This window comes from Helianthus annuus, chromosome 3, assembly GCF_002127325.2.
Source record: "Helianthus annuus cultivar XRQ/B chromosome 3, HanXRQr2.0-SUNRISE, whole genome shotgun sequence".
Taxonomy (NCBI): Eukaryota; Viridiplantae; Streptophyta; class Magnoliopsida; order Asterales; family Asteraceae; genus Helianthus; species Helianthus annuus.
The window spans coordinates 63,671,410-63,688,943 of record NC_035435.2 but is presented as its reverse complement, the minus strand read 5'-3'; the positions used below and the strand labels follow the sequence as shown (position 1 = coordinate 63,688,943).

At 36.8% G+C, this 17,534-nt stretch overlaps 1 protein-coding gene across 1 annotated transcript; it reads right to left on the bottom strand.

The window, feature by feature from the left end:
* Positions 1-9,339: 9,339 nt before the first annotated feature.
* On the bottom strand, positions 9,340-13,567 carry LOC110929878 (protein indeterminate-domain 7). Its single transcript, XM_022173062.2, has 3 exons — positions 13,054-13,567; positions 11,864-12,260; positions 9,340-10,289 (listed from the first exon to the last, which is right to left on the bottom strand). The coding sequence occupies exons 1-3, from the start codon at positions 13,211-13,213 to the stop codon at positions 9,551-9,553; spliced, it is 1,296 nt and encodes a 431-aa protein (XP_022028754.1). The 5' UTR covers positions 13,214-13,567; the 3' UTR covers positions 9,340-9,550.
* Between the last annotated feature and the right edge of the window lie 3,967 nt (positions 13,568-17,534).

Here is a 17,534-nt window from a genome sequence, read left to right as displayed (position 1 = left end):
TGTTCATTTAAATCTACTTGTAGATTTAATTTATGAGAACGTACCCTTTTTGGCTTTTCATGATACTTTCGACTTAAAACATCAGCCACTACATTTGCATTTCCTGCATGATATTAGATATTACAATCATAATCACTAAGTATCTCCATCTAGCGTCTTTGTCTCATATTCAACTCCTTTTGCTCGAAAACATACCTTAAACTCTAATGATCAGTGAAAATGGTAAACTTACTACCATAAAGATAATGTCTCCAAATCTTCAGGGCAAAAAATTATGGCTCCTAATTCTAAATCATGGGTTGAATAATTCTCTTCATGATTCTTAAGTTGTCTAGACGCATATGCTATAACCTTTTGTCGTTGCATCAATACACATCCATAACCTAACTTAGAAGCGTCACAATATACTATAAAATCTTCACTTCCTTCTGGTAATGCTAGTACGGGTGCGTGGGTTAATCTTTGCTTAAGAATTCTAAAGGATTCTTCTTGTTTTAGTCCCCATTCAAACTTCACATATTTATAGGTTAACTTAGTTAAAGGAATGGCTATTCTAGAAAAATCTCGAATAAATCTTCTATAACAACCGGCCAGCCCTAAGAAACTTCTAACCTCGGTTGGTGACTCAGGGGTTTTCCATTTCGTAATCGCCTCGATCTTGGCGGGATCCACATGAATTCCTTCATGATTGACTAAGTGTCCAAGAAATTGTACCTGTTCTAGCCAAAAGTCGCACTTTGAAAACTTAGCATAAAGCTTTTCCTTTCTTAGTAAACTTAAAAGTGCGTGCAAATGCTTTGCATGATCCTCTTTATTCTTAGAGTAAATGAGAATATCATCTATAAAGACAATTATGAATTTATCCAAATATGGCTTACATATTCGGTTCATCATGTCCATAAATGCGGCTGGGGCATCGGTTAAACCAAATGGCATGACAGTAAATTCATAATGGCCATACCTCGTTCTGAAAGCGGTCTTAGGAATGTCCTCTTCCTGTACCTTTAACTGATGATATCCTGACCTTAAATCAATTTTAGAGAAAAATCGAGCTCCTTGCAACTGATCGAACAGATCATCAATTCTCGGTAATGGGTACCGATTCTTAATCGTGACCTTGTTCAATTCACGCTAGTTAATGCACATACACATTGATCCGTCTTTCTTTTTGACGAATAAAATCGGCGCTCCCCACGGCGATGAACTTGGTTGTATGAATCCTTTCTCCAACAATTCGTCTAATTGTTTCTTCAGTTCTTGCATTTCTGCGGGTGCCAAACGGTAAGGTGCTTTGGCAATTGGTGCTGTTCCTGGTAGTATGTGGATTCTGAATTCGACTTCCCTGTCTGGCGGTAGTCCTGGTAATTCTTCTGGAAATACATCTGAAAACTGAGACACTACTGGAATATCTTTTAGTTCTTTTCCTTTAGTGTTAGTGATTATAGAAATCAAATACACTATAGATCCTTTTTCTTATACAACTTGTTGTTTTCATCACAGAGATGAATTTTGTGGATCTAGATGGCTTATCTTCTTTAATTGTGATCTTTTCACCCTTTGGTGAATTTATTTGAATTGACTTTTGATCACATAAAATACTAGCTTTATTGGCTATTAGTATAACATCAAATCCTGCCAGATTCATTGGGTAAAGGCTTGCAATAAACTTTTGGTTTAAAATTTCTATTCTTGCTACCTGCAAGATTTCAGAAATCCTAACGGTTTCCCCATTGGCTGTCTCTACTAGACATTCTTGTGAGAGTTTAGTTAATGGTTGATTAAGAAGTTTGCAAAACGAAGTATTAATAAAACTTTGGTTTGCACCAGAGTCAAATAATACTTTTGCAAAAACATCATTAACGAAAACGTACCGGCTATAACGTCCGGAATTATCTTGGCTTCATCTGCTGTCAGAAAAAATGCTCTGGCATTTTTGGTGTTCTTGTTATTCGTAGCTGGAGCCAATTTTGGACAGTTTGGCTTGATATGACCTTTTTCTCCACAGTTGAAGCACAGTCCATTACTAGATTTCCTCCTGCAGTCTTCTTCCTTGTGTCCTGGTGCCTTGCAGAAATTGCAGTAAGTGGAGCATTTTCCTGAATGCTTCTTCTTGCAAGCCTTACAGTAGGGCACAGAGGTAGAACCTACATTCCTACGGTTGGAATTTCCATAGCGGAATTCTTGGGTAAGCCTTTGGGCTAGGTTCCGTCTCTGGTCTTCTTCTCGAGTACGCACTAACTCATCTGTCAAGGTGTTGGCTAGTTCTACAGCTTCTTCTATAGTTTGAGGTCTAGCTGCCTTGACCACATGCCTAATCTCCCCGATTAATCCCCAGATGTAACGGGAGATCAATACCGGTTTTGGTGATGAAGGGTTGGCACTACTCTAGCATATTCAAAGAATGTAGTAGTATAACCCTTACTATCTACTGCAGTCATCCTAAGGTTCAGAAACTTATTCGATATCTGTTCCTTTTCATTGGGAGTGCAGAATTTTCTTTCTACCATATTTTTAAATTTCTCCCATTCCATGTTGTATACCCTGTCACTTCCTCTTAACTGGAGGATAGTGTTCCACCATTCTAAGGCTGAGTTCTTAAACAGATTAGAAGCAAACATTATTTTGTCCTCTTCCGCACATTTGCTTATTTTTAAAACTGCCTCAGTCTTTTCTATCCAGCATAGAGATGCAATGGGTCCTTCATTGCCCGAGAATTCTATTGGTTTGCAGGACCAGAATTCTTTATAAGAACAACTATAAGGCATGGTTCTTCTTCTTTTGGGAATGGGCACTTGAAGTACAGGTCCATTGTTCATGCTGTGTTACGGTTCAGTTGGTCGCTTACTTCTATGTTTACTTTTATTATCAGCTTCTTTAACAGTTTGAATAATAAATGGCATTACATCTATTATTCCTTGTGCCACTATGTGTTGGATGACACTATTATCCACTTGGTTTCCATTGTTATTGTTGTTCGGATTCTCATTATTCGGGTTATTGTCATTCTGGATGTTATCATTCTGGTTTTCATTGTTCAGGTTTTCCTGGTTCACTTCATTGTCCATCTGAATTTTAAACATTTTCCACGTATTAATATAACAAAATAATATTTAATATGGCCGATCACATGACACGCATTTTGGTCAAAAGTGTCGATCATTGCGACTTTACTCTATTTTTATATAATATGCATCTACTACAAACCGATACTGGAAGTAAAAATTACAATACCGACTGAAATTTAAAACTACACTACTAGTAGTAGGCATCCATAGTTTTTTTTCCCATACACATACACACATATTTTATTATTATATTATTATTATTACTATTATTTCCTTCACCATCACATTCATGGATATGGATTCATCCAGAAATCCATATTGCGCTCGTCGTACTTCCAGACGAGTCGCTGTCCCACTTGTCTCATCCTTTCACTACTTTCTAAAATTTCCTCACCAAATGTCCTGAGTTCCTGTACATTTTCTGCACTCATTGGGGGTGCAGGTTCTAGGATTGGGTTTGGAATCTGGGGTGCGGGTTCCTGGTATGGAGGTGTAGGTGCCTGAAATGGGTAAGGATTTTCTAAAATCTCCCTAATGTATAGATCGTTATCGTAATAGGGATCTAGAGGGTCCAAACCTAGGTAGGCTCCTAGGTTCGGCATGGGCATGTCTTCGTGTATCAGGTAACGTGGCATATAGTCCCTATTATCATCCCACCATGGGTCGTAATTTGGGTCTAGGGGGTTAGGTGCGGGTACCCTAGGTATCTCCTCTGGGTTGAAATCATGCATTTCTACCTGATTTTCAGGGTTTTCTATTTCCATGAGTTGGTCAGGGAATGGTGGTTGTGGTTGGGGTGCTATCATTTGCTCCAGGTTAGGGTCAGCTGCAGTGGTTGCTAAGATATGGAAATTAGCTAAACCCCTATTAATCATGTCCTGGGCATGGGCATCAGTTTCTCTTTTGGCTGCTGCTAGTACTCTCTATTCTTGTAACCTTTTCATATGCTTTCTACGCTCATGTGCTCCCCGACTAAACCATCCTCTCTTTTTCTAAGGGAATGGCTCTTCGGACTGAGCCTTAAACATGAATATTCCTTCTTCAGTATCAGCAGAGTACCCCGAGAGGGCAGGCTGAGAAGAGGCACCTTCGCTTCTAGGCGAACCAGACAATTGACGGTAGGCGTCAGATGGTACTTGATCGCTCATACTGTAAATTAACAAATAGTCAAATAACACATAACAATAAAATACAATTATGCACGTAGTTTCGTAATTTATTTCCTAACAAAGTGAATTTTTTTCTTTGTCAGCAGAACACTTCTGTGGCTGAATCAGTGGCTTAGCTCTGATACCACCTTCTGTCGCAACCCCGGTCCCTCTATTACAAACCCGGGAATGGGCGGCCGCGGCCAGTTTCGGTGGTATCTGGTGTTTATTCAATTTTGGCAGCGGAATTTACATCAGGGCCGTAGTTAGAAAATATTTTATCAGAGTAAAATACCACGCTTTTAATATATTAAACAAATGGGATAAGACCCAAGTTTTAAGTACACACGTTTTCATAGGGATACACCATATTTTATTTAATAAAAACATCTATTTATTTTTTAGGTAACTTTATTGCCACTTTTCCAAGCCTTCAGTGCTGTCCAGCTGGCTTCTATTTGGCTTTCACATTTTGTTACCTGAAACGCGTTCAAAAACATTTTGTCAGTGGGAAATACTGGTGAGTGAATCCTAGTTTAATCAAGTTTAAATTAAAACCATTGTACAATATTAAGGGCGATCTCGCAATTACAATTGTTTCTAAGTCATATCAATTACCACCCATGGTACTGTCAAACCCGACTTGTGGAAATGTTACTCCTCGCAAGGTAGTAACAAATTTTGTATACAAAACCCCAACATACCGACGATCATTGTATCCTTACAAATACTCAATAACTGCTTAATATATAATTAATTAAGTGATTGTAAAAACAATTTGCAAAAAGGAGATTACTCACTTTGCTGTCTTAGATTATCCTTTAGGGTTTCCTGGTGGCAATCTATAAATTACACAAATGCACACGTGTTAGTATAATAACCCATTTTAACATTAGTGATACCCTCCCCGAGACGGCATTCCAACGATTACGTCAGACAGAACCGCGACAGCCGTTACGGAACCCTAGATCAATCGGGCAACGTATCTAATACGTATCCAGGGGTTATGATACTTACAACGGAGCAGAACTTCGTTATTTAGGGGGGGGTATTATGCCCGAGTATAGCTTCTACTATATAGTAATTCGAGAGAGAAAGTAAGAATTGAGCGAGTTTTGACTGAAGGCCCAATGCCTTCTTATATAGGGGCTGATTTTAGGTCTTACGCGGCCCGCGTTAAGATATAGCAAAGGGCTACGCGGCCCGCGTAGTAGGGGTCTATGGCGTAGCTGATCCGGGTCACAAGTATAGGTTCAACACGTTGATGACACGTGTCGGCTCAGGGTTTCGCCGCGTTGAAGGGCTGTCGCGCCCCGCGTAGACCCTTATGTGGTCTTACGCGGCCCGCGAGCGATATAAAAATTTTGTTTTTATTTTATTTTTAATGCTATATCACATTTCGGGCTCGGTTTTCATATACGGGGTGTATTTTAAGACATATTGGGATATTTTAATATATTTTAGGGTGTCGGAAAAATTCTTAGGAGGGTTGTTATATCACGTCATGCATCGAGTCTTATTTTGTTTAGTAATTTATTGTATGTGTTAGATTGTATTTCGTGTCGGATTGAATGGTTTTGTTTGTAAATGACCCATTCGTGCGGATGAGTCATCCGTGCAAATGCGGCATATTGGTAAATCCATGCGAATCGGCCCCATCCGCTATTATGGTTTCGTGCGAACCCAGGTGGTCTATAAATAGGGATGGTGGGCTCTTCATTTGTAACTTTTTGGCAAGAGTAGCGAAGCTCTGTCAAATTCTTTTCTCGGGTCTGTAAGTCATTCCAATTAATGAAAAGAATGTTCAACAGTATCATTGTGTTTGTGTTCACTTTCTACTCGGATTCCGCACGAGATACGAAGATCAACTAAGCCGGTCGGAGCATTCGGAGCATCGAAACGGTCCTCATAAACAAGGTCTGTTGAAGGCTAAAGTTTGTTGAAGCCAAATGTTTGATAAGAAGACCAAACATCTGTCTGTCCAAATAGATGTTTGGATCAAAGCAACAAAGGATAGTCCAAACATATGTTTCCCAATGTAACAGTACTTGTTTTTATCAGTTTTTAGCTTAGTTAGAACAGATGTTAGATTTGCACAGATATTTGCAACATCTGTGGAATCTTTTCTGTTAGGAAAGTTAGATATCACTATCAGGGTGATGTCGAACAGAGCTTTAATGCTTAGTATAAATAGATCTCACCTGTTAGAGATCTATTTTATTATTTTACACATTCTCTTTTGTACGAATAGTTCTAGTGAGTGATCAGGCTGAGGGGGAGATTGTAGAATCGTTCTATAAAACATGTGAATCATTTGAATCATTGAAAAACAAATATTGATAATATCTCTCTACTTGTGAATTATATTGTTTTTATCAGTATTTGTTTACAAGTATCAAACTCAAATCTTAACATGCAAAATCATTCTCCATCAGTAGCTCCAGTAGTCAAGGAAGATGCTTTCGGCTCTTTGCAGTGTTTAGAAATAGAGGTTGAAAATGAGCAAATGAGATTGATACCTTATGCTTCAGTAGTGGGAAGTTTGATGTATGCACAAGTCTATACTCATCCCGATATTGCATATATTGTTGGAATGCTAGGACAATATCAATCTAATCCTGACCTAGATCATTGGAAAGCACCAAAGAAAGTGTTGCGATATCTATTAGGAATGAAAGACTATAAATTTATATACAAAAGAACTAATAACTTAGAAGTAGTGGGCTATTATGATTCTTACTTTGCTAAATGCAAAGATGATAAGAAATCAACTTCGGGGTACATCTTTATGCTTGCAGGCAGACCAATTTCATGGTGGAGTCATAATGATGGCATAATATGTTTTAGTGTACAATGCAACATGGAATAGGTTGTTGTTAAGAAATCTCATCACTGGACTAAAAGTTGTTAACTCCATATCACAGCCATTGAAGATTTTTGTTAAGAAATCTCATCACTGGACTAAAAGTTGTTAACTCCAATCATGACCACTGAAGATTTTTTGTGATAACTTAGCTGCTTTTAGTTTCTCGAACAATAACATTTCGAGCGAAGCTGGTTTATACCCTGATACAAAGTTTTTGTTCGGACATGAACGAGTAGAGGAAAATAACCTTTGTATTGAATATATTAACACCAACGATATGCTTGCAGATCCGATGACTAAAGGTCTACCACCCAGAACTTTCCAAGAACTTGTAATGAGGATGGGTTTCAGTAAAGACCTTGTATGATAGCATATGTATTATGTCCTCGAATGCTTTATTTTGTCTATGCTTATGTTTATGCACACCTTATGATTTATAGACAAAACTTATGTATAATATTTTATTTTGGTCATTTTGGTTTTATGATTAAGTGGTTTATTGAGACTTTAGTATGAGTATAACTCTCTGTGACAGTTTCAGCATGAAACTTGATGGGTGTTCTAAATTTGGCCAAAATTACATAACACTCATCATATGTTAGAAATAACCCATAATGTAGTCTATGGATCATTTGAATTAACTTTATCAATATAACATAACTGATCCCATGATAAATGTAATTGTAAATATTAATCAGTTAAAGGATTATTATGATTTCCCTTTAGATGTTTTAAATATAGAGAATGTAACAAATTTTCTATAACTAATAATACTAGATGGTCATCATGATCATATATAATGAAATAACTATAAAACTCCCTAAGAACACCAATCAAGCTCTCTCTCTCTCACTTAGTCTCCATTGCTCAAAAGCATCATAACGAGAATCGCTATGGCATCATCATCGTCATCTAAGCTTACAATTCCCAGTATCTCTAGTTTTATGTTCATATTTATGTTTTAACTTGATAAACATGATTAGGGTTTTATGTTTTGACCCATGTATAAGGATATAATCAACAATACGAAAACAAAAACACCTAATATGCAAACCTAAATGATAGTACAATTCAGAAACGAAAGTTGAATCAAATATCAAAGAAAAAAAATCATAAAACCTAGAGTCGTCATAAAATAATATGGACAAATAATCAAACCTAAGACATGGTCACCATCAATTACAAATGTGAATCAAACTTGTAAACTCGTGATTGTCGTGTCCATGGTGATGATAAGGAAACTCATCATCGCCATCAGAGAAAAGATAATATGAGAAAGATGCTAAGGGAGGTAGAAAAAGGAGACATTGATCAGTTTTTTTTTTTTTTTTTTTTTTTGTATGTTGTTTATAAGCAGAGTAACCAAAATTTATGTTAACAAATAACAATTTCCCCCTTAAGATAAAAAAAAAGGAGAGAATGGATTTTATTATTATTAATCATTTCATTTGTTAGTGAATGCAGGCTATAATAGAGTAAATGATTTAATAAACAGTGTAAAGGACTGCTTGTTTACCTTTTAATGTGCCTGTTAATGGTTCAGACCTCTTATTCGTTCAGCACTTAAGGGTTCAAACTGTTTATTTCGCGAGCAAATGTCTGAATGGTTTAGACATTTGCCTATGAATGGTTAATCATTATATAGAGTCTGAATGGTTAAGACCTCTAATCTGAATTGTTCAGACATTTGCCTCTGAATGGTTAAGCATTATACGAGCTCTTAATGGTTCAGGCCTCTTACCGGTTCAGCACTTAATGATTCAGACCTCTTATTGGTTCAGCACTTAACCATTCAGAAGTTGCCAAATCGCGCCTAATATAGAGTACTAGTAAGGGGGACGGGGCGCCCCTGTGATGGTCCTCCACCACGCGTGGAACAACAAATGACACCGCCGCCACCACGTTCTATAACGCGTCAATTTGAAAACGCGTCAAACGTATAACGCGTTGTGTGTGTTTGTGTGATGAGATGTTTTTAAATGGAGATGAGTGTGTGGTGAGTTATGGGCATTTCCACTAAAATTCACCACTAGTGATGGAATAAAGCTCGATGATGTGACGGAATTTGATTTGATGTTGTGAGTGATGAGTGAGCGGTGAGTGGTGGGCACCTCTACCTCTAATAATGACTTAACACACCGAATCAATTGAATAAAACGGTTTCTAATATATAACTCTAAAAATTCGATAGTTCTTTTATAAAAAAAACCCAACTTACTGCCATTACAAATAATCACTTGTATGTATGGTAAAAGAATCATGTCTGAACTAAAAAACCTAATTTAAATTAAAGTAGTTACATGCATAGTATGCTCTATATTATTTTAAAACCCAAATAAATGAGTTAAATACTATAGTTGATGAATATTTCAATATATTACACCACAAGAGCGACATGCACGATATTTTCTATACATTTGAAAATGCTCTCTCTGCATGTGCTCTATCTATTATTACCAAAATCAAATGTTTCAAATTTCCATCCCTTGGTGATGTTGCTCATTGTAGCTCCTTATTCTCATTCCTCCCACACCCATGAAATCAACCGTCAAGTTATCACCATTCCCATCCTTTTTAAACATTAGTAAAGAATTTCTGGAATCACTCAATCCCGCATTTGCATTGTGACTAATGTTGTTGTCGTTAACAGCCTCTTTGCTAGTGTTCAAGAACGCAGAGTACGCATCCAAGTCCCCTCCTCCATTAATACTTGGGTTAAAAAGGCGCGACAATGAATCTTCACCGCCGAGTATCCCAGATATCTGTGATTGATGAGGGTGATACTGGTCAACCAGGGTGTGAGTACTATGATATGCACCATACGACGAAGGTGCCATAGTAGTAACAAAATTGTTCATACCACTATTGCTAGATGTTGCTCCCATTTTAGCTGCTTTTTGTAACAAGGCAGTGGCTGAAGTGAGGGGGGAGGAGAGGGCGCTGCCAGCAGCTAGGTGTAGGGAAGAAGGCGAGGCGTTTCTAGGGAATAGGCTTCCACGGCCAGCTTGCATGATGTTCAAACGTAATAATTCTGATGGTGTTTTGCCATGGCTAAACTCGGGTGAAGTGATGGATGTTGCGAGATTGATGTTTTGGGTGGGTTGATGATCATGAGTATTGTGATGGTCTTGTTGAATGGTTTGGGTTAGTTTGTTGTTCTCTTCAGCAAGTGCATCACAAAAGGCTCTATGCATTATGAAGCTATCCCTTCTGTATGGACAAAAGTTAATGAATTTAATAGCCAAAGACTTCGAAACAAAAAGGAAACAACTTTAGTTTATGTCCTATCCTATCCCTCTTGTCAAAACAATTTATTTAGTATAAAGTACATTATAGTTTCTCAATTAACAGAAAATGTATTCACTGTTAATTAAATAATTTTGAATATTTAATTGGCATATTTTAAAATCACCGTTATATATTTATTCAAATCCTCAATCATTTTAGATTTCACTTTATTGACTTAGAATCTTAGATGCATGCATGCCATAAAATTCAACCCAAATCACATCATTTTTCCAGCTATTTAGACCGGAGGGAATGGGGCTCGTCCTCCGGCCCGTCTTCCCGTCGCCGCCCCATCTTGCCACCCCCCATGCCCGTCGCCGCCCCTTCTCCCGTCCAAATCGTCCTCCCCAAGCCGGTTTTGACGGGCCAACTTCCTCTCTCCTCACACACACACATTTATACATACATACATATATATATAAAGGGGTTCATCCCCCATCCCCTAGGTCCATCCTCTCCAAGCCTCTCCTATGTGACGGTGACATGGCGGCCCATCCTCATGGGGATGAGCCTCCCATACCCACTGGTCTTACAAATATATTTGATACGTTTAACACAACCCAATAAATATACATTTAAAATCGGGCTTGTTTACTGTTTTGACCTTGTGTTTTATGATATACTAAAAGTATGATATCAAAAAATAAAATGCTAATATAACAATCTATTCTTTCTTTAATTAAGATCATCTAGTCAATTCAGTAGAAAAAAATTCAATCCCTTAACACTTTAATTTGAGATAATTGACTTGTATGCACACAAAATACAAAAATTCAATCCCTCCACGTCGGCTCCCCATACCACCCGCGAGACCATACCCACCAGTGTATTTTAATAATAATAATGGTTCAAACTTGAAAATTTTATTCATATAATGAGTGTATTTATTTTACTATTAAAGCTAAGTCAAAATAGTCCAACCTGCAATTAATTTTTACATAAAACTAATAAAATATATAAACTTCACAACATTCATGACAGTGCTGGGATTTTTTAATAATAAGCAGGTGGATAAACTAAATAGAATAACAGGAAATTAAATGTATACTCAAATTGGACTTCTACTTCAATCAGCAGTCGACATTGATAAGAAATATTATTCAGGCCGGTGGCTTATGATTTTCATATTGCGGAAGAAAACGATGTGATATGATTAAAAACGTACCAAAACTTCTTTTATTTTTTGTAACCGTATTATTGTTTTGATTATTTAAGAGGTGAACCACATAACATAGTAAGCGTGTTGTCACATGTGACCCGAAGGTCAGAGTTCGAGTCGTGGAAACAACCTTTGCTGAAATGCAAGGTTAAGATGCGTACGTTAGACCCATATTGTCCCACACCCCTCCAAACCCCGTGCATATAGAAGCCTCATGCACCGGGTTTGCCATTTAGTTGATGATATATTTGTCCTATAGGCCATAATGAACTTTTAATTTCAAAAGTAAAATTTCCTAAAACTTAAATTAAATCAGTCAGGGAGAGATGATGAAAACCTGGAAAAGATGGTACCACAGTCACATTTGTATTCTTTGGTGCCACAAATTTTGGAATGAGCCTTCCAGTCACATTGTACAGCATATCTTTTGCAACATTTCTCACATTTCCAATTCTTTTCGCCATGTTTTCGGCTATAATGTTTCTTGATCCCAGTTAGATCGCCCAATGCACGAGCTGGATTGTGGTGGACGCATGTTGGTTCAGGACATATATACACACGTTTGATTATTTCAGTGCCGGTTCGTTGCCTAAGTTTCCATGGTAAGTTATGTCCTCTCCTATGCAGTTGGAGGTTTTGATCCCTTTGGAAACCCTTGTTGCAAATTTCACATATGTATTTGTTCTTAGCCATTAGACTTGTTGGTGATAATGCAATCACTTGGGCATTTGGATCTGTTATTTGTTCATAAATTCTATATATTTAAACATATAAATACCTAAATAATATTGTTACATCTCTAGAATAGAGATTAAATGATAGTGTATATATCCCAAACACTTAGATTTGGAACAACATGTCCCATGAAAACTGGATCTAGGATAAGCATTAAAGAAGAAATTAAAATAATATATACATGCACAGTGAAGTGTACACATCAACCACCCCACCACAAACACTATTGATAGGAGCAGTACACATGGATATGTAATTACTTGAAGCAGCAAAAAACAAAAGTAGAAGAAAAAAGATGAGGGGTAAAAGAACTCCAATTATTGCAATCCATAAACCAATAATTGAGTCTCCTTTATCTTATTTGACAACCTATCTAACATTTCTATCAATGATTTCTCATCTAATAGGTTTGGACCATTTCATGATGTGTAATTTATAAGTCATGAAACTAACTTTTGTATTTGAATTTTGTTTACTAGAAGATCTAAAATAAATCATTTAAGAATAAAAACTAGTTGTTAAACATATCAAATTTAAAAACTCATAAAAATTACTTCAAATCCAATTCCTTGGCATTCAATGATCATAGAAGTAGATAAATCAGACACAGGGATTGATGTCATGACAATGAAAATCACAATCATATATATATATATATTCAAATATATCATAGCATGATGATTAGTATCAAGATCTAGCAATAAAAAAACAAGTCCAAAAAAGAATTATCTTAATGTCTCTAGTGTATGTGTGTGTGAAAGTAACAGAAATGAATTGGGGAAGAAAGGTTACCTGGTGTTCCTGGTAAGGATCTTTTCTTCTTTTTAGATAAATCTGGAACATCTTGAGAGTTGACTACTGGTGGCAGTCTTTGTTGACCTTCTTCAACAACAGCACCAGTAGTATTACCTGAAGAGAAGCTACCTCCTTCGTCTGCTGAGATATTTGACATGTTGAGATACAAACAAAGACAGTTTGGAAACAAAAGATGGAAGCTTTATAAAGATATAAAGGTGGGAGCTTTGTCTTCTGTGTTGCAACTATATTTAAGTAATTTGTTTTCTTGTTGATTGGTAGAAGCTATGCCAATAGGGTTTATTCTTAATTCTGTGTTTTTGGTCTCATTGGGTGCTCATAGTGGACACAAAACATGGGATTTGCTGTTATAACCCCAAGACAAAACACTTACAAAATCGCCTTACTTTGTGTCAGTTTATGTAAGAGAAAGGAGGGGGAGAAATAAGGTCTTGCAACAAGAAACTAGAGCACAAAACATGGGTCTTCATAGTCATAGAAATCATAATATATTAGTATTTTCTTTATTTGTTTTCTAATATATTGTTGACTACCTAATCACATCATGTATCATATTTCATGTGTTGTTAGGTATCTAGAGGTTATCAACATGTATTTCAGTGGTATGAAAGCTTCATACTATATTTTCCATACGTGAATTTATTATATTGTTAATAACTTGGGTCTTGTATAATAAAAATTATACCTTTTTGAATAATATAATTACCAATCCACAAAAATCCCGACTTAGAGTGCGACATTTAATACATGGATCTAATCCAGATTAAGAAAACTACGCCAACTAGAATGTAGGCTATAATTTTCTGGAATTATGTAACTAATAAACCTAGGCAAACCGACAATAATGATAGACATTGACAAACGGGGCAACAACGATACAACGGGTCGCAAAGTGTTTGGTATTACGGAGTTTAGTAGCTTACATATGGGGTAGCTTCCTATAGCATGATATAAATGAGTGATTTAACAACATAAGCTTTTGGAAATAAAATTGGAAAGCTGTGAACTCGTGAACTCGCCAACTTTATGTTGACACCCTACTGCATGCTTTGCAGGTTGCTCGTTACAACTTAGGACGGACATTGCAATCGGCTGGAGTGCATGGTTTGTAAGCTTCATGTTAAAACGTATATTTTAAGTACTTGTGGTTTTAAGAAATAATGGGTTTTCTTTATGTTTCCGCTGCTAAAATTAAACTGTAATTTTTGGATTTATAAACATTAATGACTAATCGTGTTGATTTTAATAATTTATAACTTTCATCATAATTAATGGCTAGATCCTGGGTAGTCACACGCCTCACGGTAATACTCTACATGTGGATTTTGAGGGTGTGACATTATTAGTTTTCAAGTTTGTGAAAAACTCTAAATTTATGAGAAACCTTCCATCATCATTATCACCAAGAATCAAGAACATAATTTTAAAAGTAAATTTATACCTTTGAGGAGCACTTGAAGTGGGTGAAAGATATAGATAAAAATCCATGGATAAATCTTCATGGACACTTATTAATTCATAAAAACAGTACCCTTTTAAAATCACCACGAATTTCACCAATGATGAAGGATATGGAGCTTATTCTTCAAATCTTGATCTAAATTTTGAAAGTGGATTTGTGTGTGTATACGGATTGCATGAGAGAGAGAGAGAGAGATGATGTATGGAGTTGCAGGTTATGTAGAAGCTTTGGGACATTTGTCTACCATGCATTCATTCTAGCCATTAGGTAGTGTGTTGGGGAGTGGGTTTGGCCGCCACTTGTCCCATATGCACACACCTTCCATGCATCTCTCATACATATACATATATATTAGGCCAAAGATAGGTATTTAACTGACTACCAGATATTTTATCTCGCGTTTTAATCGCGTTTTAAGGCATTTAAAATTATTTTTATTATTCTAAAAAAATAACTCGTCATAATATTAGTAAACAATAATTATTTGCCTCGACTGTCTACGTCGTTTGTATTTTGTAAGATATGCGCGGTATTCGCAAAATAGAGATTTTAAGCGCTTTAATTAATTTTTCATCACGGGTATGATTAAAAATAGCATTTTAATCATAATGGAATAATTTTAGGATTTTAACCTTAATCGGGCGGTCACCGACGTTTGTTTCGCATTTTGTTCGTTACGCGAAATGCGTTTATCTTATTATTGCCAACATAATTTTTAACGAAGTTTGAATTTACCAACACATCAAATACTATATATTAACACCAAATTCAATAAAATATTGCCTTTATTTATTCATAACATGTGTCTCACTAATACGGTATAGACTCAAAATAGTCGGGTGTCACAAAACGAGCATGTCGCGTCGCGTCACGTAACGCGACCGGGTTTCCTTAACATCGTCGCATAGCGCGACTAGGTCAATTAGGGCTTAGGTGTAAAGATTCACTACTGTATGTCTGCCACATGGCTGGCACGTGTCCCCTGCCATACCATAGGGTGTCGCGTTACGCAACCATATACCAAAATACCGTCGCGTAGCGCGACGAGGTCAGTACCTGGGTTCCCTTCATTTTCGTGCTGATTTCTCATGGTACATGTTTGGAGTCTCGGTTATGGTTCTTTGTGGTGTTTGTCGAGGGTTGTTACATCCTCCCTGCCTTGTTTTAAATCTCGTCCTCGAGATTCATTAAAATAAGTAAGGATACTTTCGTTTTATTTCTGACTCTAGCTCCCATGTATATTCCGGTCCTCGTTTTGAATCCTATTTCACTTTGACTAGAACTAACCTTTTGTGCTTGAGATTTTTAATCTTTCTATCTTCAATTTGTAGAGGTTTTTCAACAAACTTCAGTTTCTCATTTACTTCTATGTCTTGAAGAGGTATTATTAATGATTCATCAGCTAAACATTTCTTTAAGTTACATACATGAAATACATCACGTACACCTGCCATTTCTTCAGGTAACTGTAGCTGATAAGCTACTGGTCCAATTCGCTTGATAACTTTAAATGGTCCAACGTATATTGGGCTTAACTTTCCTCTTTTTCCGAATCGGACTACTCCTTTCTAAGGTGAAACTTTTAATAAGAATTTGTCTCCAACTTGAAATTCTAATGGCTTTTGACAATTATCTGCATAACTCTTTTGTCGATCTCGTGCTGCTTTCAGTCTTTCCTTGACTTGAATTATTTTTTTCAGTTGTTTCTTCCTGATAATTGATTCTCTCCTATTTTTGCCCAACATACTGGAGTTCGGCACTTTTGTCCATAAAGTGCTTCAAATGGAGAAGCATTTATGCTTGTATGATAACTATTATTATAAAAGAATTCTATTAATGGTAAGTGATCGTCCCAACTTCCTCCAAAATCTATTACACATGCCCTTAGCATGTCTTCTAATGTTTGGATTGTCCTTTCACTCTATCCATCTGTTTGAGGGTGATAAGCTGTACTTAAATTTAATCGGGTTCCCATAGCTTTTTGGAAACTTGCCCGAAAATGAGAAGTAAAACGATTATCTGTGTCAGACACAATAGATAAACGGATTCCATGTAACGAGACTATCTTATCCATATACAGTTTAGCTAAACATTCCATACTAAAAGTTTCCTTTATTGGTAAGAAATGTGTCACACCCCGATAATATCAGAGCTGGCGTGACCGGACTGGTATCTTCATTGCACAGCGGAAGCAGTTAATGCTAAGACTTCCAGAAAGCAAACGCCCGCTAAGTACTCGAATCCTTATGAGCGAGTTCATAGTTTGTTTGTGAAGGATTTAAAATAAATCTTTTTGAATAACCGGTTTTTACAAAATAAGAGTAAATTACAAGTTTTGTTCTTTATGTTTACACCAAATTGCAGGCGTTGTCCTTTAGCGCAAAAGTTGACGAGTTTTGTACTCTATGTTTTAAAATCTTACACGTTTTGTCCTTTGAGCCTAACTCAGTCAGATTCTTTGGTTAAGTATGGTCATGTTCCTTGCACATGAGGGCATACTTGCCATTTCACATTCCAAGAGGTTATTTTGTAAACACTTATTATTGAGGGACTGTATCTACAAAATTCTAAACTCTTTCTTTTCTTAATTTGAACCCACCACCACAACCCAATCTCTCTCAACCCACCACCACGCCCACAACCTTCACCGCCGCCACAACCGATATATCCTTATCTTTATACCGCTCAACAAATAGATCAATCGTATCCTTAAAAACTACCGGATCAAGCAACAACGTTGTAATATCCTGAAACAAAATCCCTAAACATCCAAAACGAAAACACCTCAATCAGCTAAAATCAACGGTCATGATCATAATTCGAGTTACTCTTCGTACCTGGTTTGGGAAAGTCTGGAATGACGTGAGTTGCTGATGTAATTAAGGAGATGCGACCGTCATCGGAAGTAGGAGCAGCCATGTGAGAGGAGTAGGTGTGAAACTGGTGGCGGGTAGTGGTGGCTGCTGGTGGCATTGACGCGGAGATGGGTTGGTAT